Genomic DNA, 12,180 nt, shown 5'->3' with positions numbered 1-12,180 from the left:
ATAGGATAGTCTCTCCCAGCCAATTTTGAACCATTCAGCTGTCTTTAGAGTTGTGACTGAAAACAAAAATCGAATCTTACCTGTCAGCATGAGAGCTAATGTGCAAGTAACAAACTGATCATGTGCAGACTGAAGTGACAGTCCCCTGGCAATATGCATGGCCCCCTGTCAGCTCCCCACATTGCTGAAGATTGTGTTGCAGGGTGTCTTGCAGCATTCCCCAGCCTTTCAGCCCCAGGCTGACCAGATCCTGAGATGGGTAAAAGCCCCTGTGCTTTCCAGCATGCAGATGTCACAGAGATCCAGCTGTCAGATGGCACTGGAACCACCTGTGGCCCCAGTCTCTCAGTTCCTGTATCAACTGTTGTAAACAGCATCTGTAAAGATTTCAGTAACTGGGAGAATTTAGAATATGAGTTGGGGTTTTTTTAGAATCAAAACAACATTAAGCTTTAAACTTTTTCAAGTTTTCATAATACAAAAGTCTATCTCTTCTCAAACTAAACATACATAAAGATGACACAACACAAATGGGCGTCAATGTGGCCAAATCCAGATATTCTCGAAGAAGAAGGAACTTATTTCAGTGTGCATCTCAAAGATCCCTCCCTGACAAATCTCCAGGCATACACACCACAAACTTAACAGTCCAGGCTTCTTATGAGAGTTTTGTGCTCTCAGATTAGAGCTGAAGCTACAGCAAGCCAGAAGCTGCCATCAATGATCGACTAAACAAACTGTTTACTGTTACTATAGACTGCATTTTGTTCTTTACATTTAATGATGTTCTTAGATTTAGCCCATGCCTTATATCATTCTGTTAAGAATTTTGCAAAGCAAAGAGGAAGATATCATATTTACTGCTACTGTCACCTCCACTGCCACCAAAGGCACCAAGTCAATTTTCCCAAACTGCACTGTCTTATAAGATTTTTGTTCCTACCATTAATACTGAAAGGCCATTCCAGCAGCTTTCTTCCAAAGCTATCCATGACTTCTAAGAGTCAATCTAACTGTATTTATATCCTTTTGTGTGTGTATGCATATGGTTTTTAATCCTCAATTTTCTTCCTGTCATTAATATTTATGTCTAGGAGTATTTACAGAGAGCAACAGTATGAGTCTAATTCCTTCCCTTCTTTAAGATCATTAATCTTCTACTCATCCCATTTTACCAAAGGCTCCAGTCTCTTGCCATGGCCAGTTATCCCTTTCTCCTTTTGTATGTATTCTTTCCTCTTGACAACTCACCTTCTCCTTCTGCTGACAAATTTTCTTTCATATGAAATAATTCAGTTGTTCTCCAGAAGCCAGTCTCTTCTTTCATGGTCATATCCAATAAGTCACCTTCTCCTTGAGAGATCTGTCCAATGCTCATTTCAGTAATTTCATAAGGATCCTAAGATTTTGTCTACAACCATATTCTTCTATTCCATTCTCCTGATTTAATCTAAAATCACAGATTTGACTATGATATTTTTCTATATACTTTGGCAAGAAAATATGCAAGCATGAGTAGTTTTTATTTAATATTTAAAACTGGTAACACATATCCTTTAATTGCTAAAACCTGTCATAAAATCATAGAATATCTTGAGTTGGAAAGGACTTAAAAGTCATCCTAGTTCCAACCCCAAAGCTGTGGGCAGGGGGGATACTTTACAGTATACCAGGTCGCCTAAAGCCCCATTCAACCAGGCCTCATCCTTGTATGCACAGGTCACCCCCTCTACTTCTTCAGAAGCATGTCCTTGTAATTTCCTCTTTATTTTTACCATCTTGGGAAAAAAAAAATAGAAGAAATTCTCCTGTGGACATTTCTTTACCTACAAGTCTCTACAAGCAGACTCCTTTGATTGCTGGCTTCTTGGCTTTTTTAAAACTTTGCCAAAACTGGCCCTGGACTTTCAGATTAAGTTCAGCATTTTATATGTTCATCAGCAACAACCAAACACACAAATCACACACTCATTTGCAAGGATAATCAAACTGCCTTTGAACTCTGTCAATTACTAACTGAAAGCCACAGGACTCTTCAACTGAAGTTAAGCAAACTAAAGATGTGTCTGCATACACATCTGCTCTTTCCTGTTTCTCCCAAACTTAGAAGGATATGCATCACAGTAACCAAAATAATCAAAACTAAATGCCTCTAAATGCCTACATCCTGTCCTAATGGTCACTGCTTGCCAACATTGCCAGCAGCTGTATTGACATATTCACTGCTTCTAACTGGTTGAAAGATGGAGGGAAAAACACTTTGTTCCCCAGAGCACATTGGGAAGAAGATGCTGTTAAAGAAAGAATTGGTAAGTGTGAGGAACAAACCTAAGGTAAGCACAATTTCAACCAAAGCAAGAGAAATCAGAATTTGACCTTTGAGAAGATGGGTACATTATGACTGAAACAACCTCCTCTTACATGACAGAGCATTTCTTCTTTGCAGAAGACAACATTTCCAAAAGGAAGGACATCTCTGCACTTCCAACCTGCTGGATGCAGAACAGCGGTTTCTACCAGACCTATAACAGGAAGAAAGCTCTAAGAGCTCCTAGCTTTCAGTCAGAAGGGAAATGCAGGCACTAAAAAATTGTGAACTATCTTGAACTACAAGAGATGTTTCACTAGCTTTATTTCCCAGGTCCCAAGTACAGCTAGGAATTATGTCCATCAACTACCTTTAAGTACTGGAAACCGACCATAGAAACAAGGTGAAATGGAAACCGGAAAAGCTTGTAACAAAGGAAAACAGAGTCACATGAGTCCTACCACGAACTTCATTTTGGAATCCCTAAAACTACAACAAATACAGAATCTCTTCTGCTTGAGGAGAGAGGTTGAAGGGAAGAACAAAGAATATCTCACACCTTATGAGGCTTTATTAATGTAAAATGTAACAGTATCAAGGAGCTTTAAACTCATGCACCGAGCGAGATTTTACCAGATACTAATTATATGTTGCCAATCTAAATGCCCCTATCTGCATCAAACTGCTGTTAACCAGCAGTCATTATCGTCCCACCACTGAGCAGAGCCCTGCCCAACATGAACAACTGCTATTTAAAAAGGAAGCATACTAGACTACCTTGGACAGGAAACAGAAATATCAACACCTAGATGCCTCCAGCAACAGCTACAACAATTAGAAATCAGGCAGGTGGCACTTAAAAATGAGACATGTAAACACAGATTTGCAGCTGCCAATTGAATGTACTGAGATTCACAGCTATACAGCCACAACTACCAAGCACTAAACCTTAACATACGTATAGGCTTGACCTGGTTTTCTTCCACACAGAGAACAAACAAATTCTGCTTCCATTCCATTTCAGTCACTTCAGTGTGATCTTTCCAGGTCCTGCCTGTTGAGTTTTGGTAAGATTTCCTGTAATAGCTAACATTTTTTTACAATGGATTTTTGTTTTTGTAACAATGTTTGTTACAATGGAATATTTGAAAACAACAATCCTTTTGCAAACATGTATGGAATCAGGTAGGAATGGCAAAAGCAGTTATGTAATCTATCTTTGGAGCTAAGTTTAATAAAACAAGTATTCTTGAAACCCAAACTCCTCTGTTTATCACATTTTAAAATGAAACTCACTGCATTTTTTGTTTTCATTATTAAAGCTTAAAAACAACTTGCTATAGCTTTTAATATAATTTGAGAACATAGCCTAACTTTTGGCAGCTACTGGCACAGAAAACTGCAGCATCAGACCTGAACTTGCACCACGGTTTGACTGCACTTCTTTGTCAAATCTGGTATTTGAAAGAAACCTGATTCAAATTATTAATGAGTAGAATAATCACTAGTGTAAACATACACCATCCAACTAATTCTCAAACCCAGGTAAAAATAAATTTCTTTGTTCTTCTTTGAATTATGCCTTAAGAAAGCAAGAATATGAAAAAAATACCATTACTTAGCAGTAGTCCTCCTTTGTTCTAAAAATTAGGTATGCCTTCACAACTGTGATGAGCTGTATTACTTTCAGGAAAATCCCAAATCATTCCATTTGCACTGAGTGAAAGTTTGAGGGCTGTCTCAATTTTGAAAGAAACAATACACACCAAGAAAAGACCACTCTCCTAGGCTGAAATTACTGATACTTCATTAGGTTTAGCACTGAAGGTCAACAAAAGAGTACTTACCTTCTGTTTTGGAAAGAGTTTTGGAATAGAAATCAGTCTGTTGCTATGTGACTGGTTTCCAGGCAGCAGTTCCACTCACTTCTTCGGGGAAACGATGTGTTCTTCTGTTTCTGCAAATGCTGTTTATATTGAGTAAATCCAAGTATGTTCAACTCAGACAACATACTGTGAACCATTAATGAAAAGAAGGCATTTGCAAAAACCAGAACATAATACACTGACCTCTCTCAACTCCTATTTGGAGAAAAGAGATGCATCATTTACATGACAGATTGCTGGCATTACATTTTCTGGCTGTTGACTTGAGAGAATGCCAGCTTTTATGAAATATACTTGATCTATACCATTTATTTTGTGAATAAACATGAACAGCTTCCTCCATTTCTTACCACATTTGAAGGGCTTAGACATCTCAAAAGCGACAAGCGTCAGTGGAAATACTATAAAAGGGTGAAAGTTTCACTGAATACTGATGAACGTCCCTCAAGAATACACCAAAGATGCATTAATAAAATCACTTTTCCTTACAAGTTTTTTACACTATTTTTATTTGGTTCTGTCTATAAAAAAGTGTCTCTGTCAATTTAGCATCTGTTATGACTCACTTAAGGAAGTTCAGAAAAATAAGTGGCAATTAAAGAATTCAGTACAATATGATGAAATCCATTCAAGTTGAATTCAAACATCATCACTTAAATCAAACTTCATTGCCCTGTTTTTACCAGCTCTGAATTGAACAACCTCAATTGAATCAAACGCTGATTTGATTATACCTTCAGATAATAAATAAGTCGCTCAGAAAAACAAAGCCCCAAATCCACATTTATATCTGTTGAATTTTAAAGAACTTAAAGGAAATTATTTTGCTTTTTAACAGAATTAGAATCCAGTAAAATAAAATAGGAGGCATCAGCTTTACCTGCATATTGTAAATAAGGGGGAAAAAAGTCAGTCATGCATATTAAGAGCTAGTCTGTACATTTGCTGAGAAACAATTATGACAACAAATTCTAACGTCAAAAAAAGACCAAACATGTTCTGCAAATTCAATTTCCCTGGAAAAAAATAAAATACATGAATGGCAAAGAGAAGGAAAAAGGATAGAGAAATCAGGGACCAGATCTTATGACATAAAGGAGGAAAAGGTTAGACAATGAAAGGGGGTTTTCTTTGCATGAGAGGATTCAGCCACGTCTTTTGCAGTGGGTCTAAGAGGACTATCTCCCAGCAACACTGTCCAGTGCTGCACACATCCTGCAGCTCATGTGATAAAGCAGCGCTGCTGTGCACTCTTCTGATACAAACCAAAGACATGTGCGGTCTCAAAAAATGAGCAAACTCACCTACAAAATTATACAACCCACAGACACGAATTAAAGAACAACATTCAAGTTGCAAAGTCAATCACTCTAGACCTATGTAAGAATTTAATTTCCATGTGAAATGTAATTGTCTCTTTACCATCAGCGGTAGAACATAATCTTTTCTTACACAAATGCATATACTTTCTCTAGTGATATTAGGCTTTGGAAGCCATACTATTTAGCTTCCTCCTACTTCACTGCTTGCACAAGTTGAACGGTCTAATATTAATATGCTACAGAGAAGTATAAAGGAGAAGGAGAAACAGATGAAAGCTGTTCACTTCTCTGTGCTGAAGAGCTAGGCGCTACCTCTGCCTCCATGAAGACTCTTACCTGGAGAAGTCAGGGATGTAAGGTCCTCTACACAAAATGTATGTCCCTGATTTTCTCTGCAGGTGATTTGAGATCTGGGGATATGGTTTGTAGAAGAGCTGGAAGTATAATGTAACTGACCAATAAGCTACAAAGATCACACACCAGGAAAAGGACTGACAACTTGTGACCACCTTGGCTCTTAACTGCATCTTTGTTTCCTCTTTCATAACTTGTGGGGGGAAAAAAAGTGGTATCTTGCTGTCTTCCACTGCACATAAAAAGAAATGTTCACTAATGTGCAAATCCTGACTGACAGTCACTGGGACAAAACAAAATAGTATGGTTCTGTCACTAAAGAAAGTATTGGTAGACCTTCCTGGTTTAATTACACTTTTGACATGGTGTGGCCAAGATTGTGCCTCAGTTTCTAATTATTAAATAGAAAAGTATCTTCCTTCACAGAGCTTTTATGAGAAAAAGCACATGCTTGAGATTATGAGGGACTCTAATACTATGGTGATGCAGGATATACTCAAGCATGAAACATGGCCAAGTACACACCATGGTAACTACATGAAGAGCTTAAAGTTTTCAGAACAAGGAAATTAACTTGAAATTTTACCCACATTTTCTCCATCTCTATTTCCCCTTTGACTTATTTGTAGCATTACAGAATGCAGAAGTAACACAGGAAAGTGGAAAAAAGGTCAAATAAGGCATGCGTTGAATGTTTTCTTCATGCCCACATCTAATACACTATGCTTATTAGGATATAACTCCTACCAGAAAGTGTGTGCTAAGCAGACAAATATTAGCAGAAATGTAAATGTATATTAAAGTACAAGAGATCATGCCTAAATGACCACCCCATTCCAGTTAGGAATCCTTTCTGCTGTCATTGGAAGGATACACACTTCTGCTTAATTCTCTCAGAAAATACCCATGGGTTGCTCCCAGCAAATACTACAATTACACTATATAGTACACAGAATAAAAATGACGTATACAAAACTACTTGTGCCACTTACAAGACTAACTGGGGAATTAAGGGTGTCTTTACCCAAAAAGTGCTCACACTCAAAAAAAAAAAAAAATCTTACTTTGTCAAGAAAATGTCTCCGCACGACATATTGGCCACCTCTACCATCTCCATTAATTCAGTAAGCCTTTTTTATCAAATACGCAAATTCCCTTTACAGTCATATTAAGCATTTCCAGCTTAGAAAGGCAGCATTGGAGTGGCACAGTCCAGGGACTGCAGACCCTCACCCACCTAGAATGGCAACTGAACTGCTGCGGGCAGAAGCGGACAGTTCTGCAAAACAGAACTCTTTAACACTCCACCAGCTCAGTCGCAAAGCTCCTGCCTTACACCACCTTTGCCTCCTCTGCCCATAGATCTGCTGTCGGGCACATGCACTCGTGTTCCATGCCAGTGTCGGACCAGGGGACAGGTGTGCCAGTGGGGCGGGCTGAGCTGGGCCTGCGCCCCGGCACCTTGGCAAGGCCGAGGAGCTGCCATTTACCTGGAGCAGGTGGTGGGCCGCCAGGTAGCCCAGGCGCGGGCCTCCCCGAACGCCGGGCGGCAGCCGCCCCGTGCCGTAGCCGTGCCAGGCCACCACGTAGGGGTTGTCCATGGTCAGCCAGTAGCGCACCTGCCCGCCGAAGTGCCGGAAGCACAGCTCGGCGTAGTCGCGGAAGAGCCGGGGCAGGACGGGGCTGGCCCAGCCGCCGAAGGAGTCCTGCAGGGCCTGCGGCAGGTCCCAGTGGTAGAGGGTGACCACGGGCTCGACGCCCAGCTCCCGCAGGCGGGCCAGCAGCCGCCCGTAGTGCGCCAGCCCGGCGGGGTTGGGCGGCGCCGTCCCGTTGGGCAGCAGCCGGGCCCAGGACAGCGAGAAGCGGTAGTGCGAGACCCCCAGGCGCCGCAGCCCCTCGACGTCGCGGAACAGGTTGTTGTAGCTGTCGCTGGCCACGTCACCGCCCACGGGCCCCGGCGGGGCGGCCCCCGGCGGCGTGGCCGGACGGTGAACGAAGGTGTCCCAGACGGACGCGCCCTTGCCGCCCTGGCGCCAGCCGCCCTCTGTCTGGTAGGCGGCGCTGCCCGCGCCCCAGAGGAAGCCGTCGGGGAAGGTGTCGTGGAGGAAGAGCTGGTCCTGCGGGTAGGGCAGCCGGGCGAAGCGGGACCAGGTGCCCGCGCCCTGCCCCGGCGCCGCCAGCCCCGGCCGCCCCAACAGCAGCAGCAGTGGCAGCAGGGACGCGGCGAGGGCCATGCTCCCGGCGGGGCTCCGCGACGACAGCTCCCTCCTCCCCGCCGCCCCATTTTATCTCACCTTGCGCCCCCGCCTTCCCGCCCTGGTGGGCACGGCCGTTAATAATTACCTCGGAGCTGCCGCCTGCATCATTCCCAGCCAGTTCCATCGGGGAGAGCTGCCGCCGGGAGCGGGAGCCAGGGCGTGAGACGGGACGGGCGGGGAGGAAAGCGGGGAAGCGGGGCGTGGGCTCCTCGGGGAGACGTGGACCCTGTCGCCCCCTGGGTGCCCGTGGGAACCCCCACGGCCCCTCAAAGGGAAAGATCCCGGTCCGCGGGCGGCAGGCGGGGTGCCGCAGCCCTTCTCCCGCCCCGCCGGGTGCCCGCACCTCGCTGCGACTACATTGTCCCCTCGGAAGTGGGACCCTCGCCGCTGCCCTGCCGCCTTTCTTCCCATCGGAAGAGCCCGCGGAGAGACTCGACGGCCGGATCCGTCCCCTCTGAGGGGATGAGCGTAGCATCTTCCCATGCCCCACTGAAGTGCCACCGTCGGGGAGTCCGTGGGGCAGTGGCCCCTGCGCCGGACCGAGACGGGGGGAGCGATCAAGGGGCGGGGCGGGGCTGAGGGAAAGGCGAGGAAATAAAAACGCTTTTCCCTTCTCTCAGTGTTTCCGTCGTGGTACTTTAGCAAGACACATCGCACCTGCGATCTCTCATGTAGCAGCAGTTGCAGAGAACTCGTTGTCCAAGGACATCATACACTCACTCCTCCCGCCTGCTCCCCGGGAATTCATGGGCTGTCACCTCCCAGTAACAACTCTTTTCTTTCCTGGAGTAGGAGGTTGGTATATTTGGTTGCTTGCTGCACAAAAAAAAACAAGTTCCAGTTAGAAATGCCTCACGGATCTTTACGGAGAGAAAACAAATCGACTTAAGTTTGATTACTGAGTTACATTTAGTAACCAACTGAGCAGGCGTAAGGCATGGACTACTGTGTAAAGGCAGGTCTCAAACTGCCCTTTGCGTCTCCTGTGGACAGAACCATTCAACCATCGGGGAGAGCTGCCGCCGGGGGCGGGAGCCAGGGCGAAGCCAGAAACAGCCCAACACATTGCAGAACGTGGTATTCAGTGGTGTGAACTCTTAACAGGATTTGGGACACCTAAGAATAAAGTACGTCTACTAGACAGGCTGTTAAGCACAGAAAGATGTTCCCAGGAGATAAGTTTGTTGTTTAACTACTGAATGAAGGCCTTTAGATAATTTCATTTTATTTTTAGAAAATAAACGCCCTCAGGGAAAAATTACAGATAATCGCTGATAATAAGTCAATGGATTTAAATGCCAGTTGTGAACTAATGAAGGTTTCTTTTTATGCACAGGATGGGCTCTCACCTCTCCCAAATGCAGGCAGGGCATTTACCCTGCCCGTGCCAGTTTCTATAACTTCCAACTTCCATGTTTTCTGCACTGATCCAGATCAGTTTTGGGGATTGATTTGTGTTGTTTTTAAAGAGACCAAAAATGTAGGAGACAGGATTGGAATTAGTCTTTCATTGTGGCAATTAATTTATTGCCATGTTATAGGGGGATGGAGGTCTGAACAGTTCAGGGGACCATCAACAGCCCTTCCCTAAAGAAGAAAGTTTGTAGAGCAGGAACAGGAGGTGGCAGGCCCAGAACCAAGGCTGGACATTGGTTTCCAGGAGTGAGTTTGGGATACAGTCTGAGAAGGTGCTGAAATTCAATTACAGTCTGAGTACATGACAACTTCAGATACAACAAAAAAAGGTGTTGGCATCAGCTGCTAGGTACTTGCAGGAACTGGAGATTAATTGTTAAGTACACTGGGGCATTGCTGCAATTGTTCCTGTGCAAGGAGTGGAGAGCCAGGCTCCCATTCAGCTGCAGACCTGATTTCAAGGGAAGCATAATGTCTTCACTGGATTTTGCTGACAAAGTATTTTAAAAATAGGAATGTACAGGCATGTGTCAGAAACACCATCACCTAAATCAGGGTATTAGTGATGGTAAGTCTATTGGTAAAATTTAAGGAAAAAAATATCATTGAGAGATTTTGAAATACATCACGGTATATTCTTTTTCCATGTGCTAATTATTAAGTAAAACCTAGATCAATCCTATTTGTACCTTGACAGCACCAATAAGTAGACACTGAACTGAAGCTCCTTCACTGGTTTCTTCCAGAGCCTATCAACAGTCAAGGAAAAGAAATGATGTGTTGATGTTACTCTAAGTCAGCCTAGACAACTTCTGAAGATGGCTACATTATCCAAAAACTGTCAAAATACAGTGGATTGTACTCCCAAAGCAAGAAGCCCATTTTTGTAGGACAAAATCTCACCATAAGCTGGTGGCACAAAGCTGTCACTTCAGCTGTGACTTTACCTGCATGTCTGCCAGGCTTTTTTTTTTTTTTTCTTTTTTTTTCTTTGTGTGTGTGTGTGTGTGTGTGTGTGTGTGTGTGTAAATGACAGAAAATGTGTGGTGTGGCCTCCAGTTCCATGTGTTGTTTTTGGGTTTTTTTCTTAGAAAGCTTGTTTTTCTGTCTTAGGACAATACAATTACCAGCTGCTCTGAGCCAATATATTTCTTTTCCTAGCAGACAGCCTAACAAACTCTGTGCAATATTAACCATGCAGAAAGGTCAGTCAAACACTTGCAGACATCCAGGTCTCCTTCGTTGCTCCTTGAGTTCAAAGTGTGGCTCCATTGTGTCCATGTTGCTGAGCAAGCACACTTTCAATTCTGCCCCAGGTAAGCAGATCAGGATTTGACTTTCAGCCTCTTTGTACTGATGATTACTGAACATTCAACTTTTGATAATATGTATAATGTATAGTATTGTGTCATTATAATCTTCCTTCAGGCTGTGCTGAGATTTTCTTTGCTTGGTATAGAGTCAGTGCATGCAATCAAACTCAACAGTGTTCTGACTGAGCACTTGTTTATATCCCAAAGGGGCTAGATCTTCTGGGATACGTAATTTTAGGTAAAATAACTCTATTACTGCTTTAGATTCATTTAACAGCTTCCCCTGAGGTAATACCATGCTTCAATGCAGCAAACCCCTTTATCATTTTAAGATCTCCAGAGAAGAGCTGGAAGCCATATACCAGTGGCATTTGTGGTGGAACAAGTGATCTCAGTGCCTATAACCACCATCTCCTGCTTTAATGCCCCTTCTCTGTTCACAAACATACTGCCAAATGCATGCAGCCATACAGCCAGTTGAAAATAGCCTTCTGTAATAGATTTTGCAGTCTCAGCATTTCCTCTCGGGACACAAAAGTATTTGCTAACACTTGGGAAAACTGATTAAAAAATCACCACCTGATTTAGATTTGAGTGTTTTCTCTGCTTCTGACATCGCTGCATAACAGTGCTACTTCTTTGTTCTGTCTGTTAAATGCAAACTGCTAAGCTGTGAAATTTTACTTCCATTTCCTCACCAAAGCTGTTTCCACTGGAAAGGTGTCCAACACCATTCTAGATTTACCTTCTTTGTCCCTGCCCGAACACCACAGGCAAATAAGGTCTTTCTCTTGCAAGTCCAGTTTCCTTGGAAAAGTGCAGCCTTCCATACCTGCTCCTTCTTTCTCTCATTATCATACTACTTAAATGCATTCACTGTACATTCAGAGTTACTTTAGAGACAGCTGGTGACATTCTATTGAAATTAGAAACAGGGTGTTGTCAGGTTCAAAATAAACTTGCTGATAAAATAAATGCAATGCTGTGGAATGCTTGGAAAGATGTCAAAGGCTCCTCTCTCTCTTATCGGTAAGTACCAAGTCACTCTCAACTCCGCTTTTTTTCCAATGCCTTATTCTGAATCATGGGCACTCTAGTTTGCCGATGCATGGATGAAAGAAGTGATGGACAAAGACACAAGGGAAAAGAAGTTGCCTCCTAAGAAGGGGGTATTGAAGAGGTGGGTACAGCCTTGCTCTTCCAGTCCTGGGCAGGAGACATGGATTTGTCTGGCAAAAGGAGTTCAGAGCTGAGGGAGAAGAGAAAGGACAGGAGTGCCCCTTGCCAACTCCAGCCATACAGCTCATCCAGCTTATGAAACAC

General features: G+C 43.5%; 1 protein-coding gene across 1 annotated transcript in view; it reads right to left on the bottom strand.

Moving 5' to 3' along the window:
* Positions 1-8,107, bottom strand: part of KL (klotho) — a 44,938-nt gene extending 36,831 nt beyond the window's left edge. Inside the window, exon 1 of the mRNA XM_053935170.1 lies at positions 7,361-8,107. Coding sequence (XP_053791145.1) covers positions 7,361-8,104 — 744 coding nt within the window. The 5' untranslated portion in view covers positions 8,105-8,107. The remainder of the gene's footprint in view (positions 1-7,360) is intronic.
* Positions 8,108-12,180: the final 4,073 nt, after the last annotated feature.

The sequence above is a fragment of the Vidua chalybeata genome, chromosome 2 (genome assembly GCF_026979565.1).
Source record: "Vidua chalybeata isolate OUT-0048 chromosome 2, bVidCha1 merged haplotype, whole genome shotgun sequence".
Classification (NCBI taxonomy): domain Eukaryota; kingdom Metazoa; phylum Chordata; class Aves; order Passeriformes; family Viduidae; genus Vidua; species Vidua chalybeata.
This window is presented reverse-complemented; position numbering and strand designations above follow the sequence as displayed.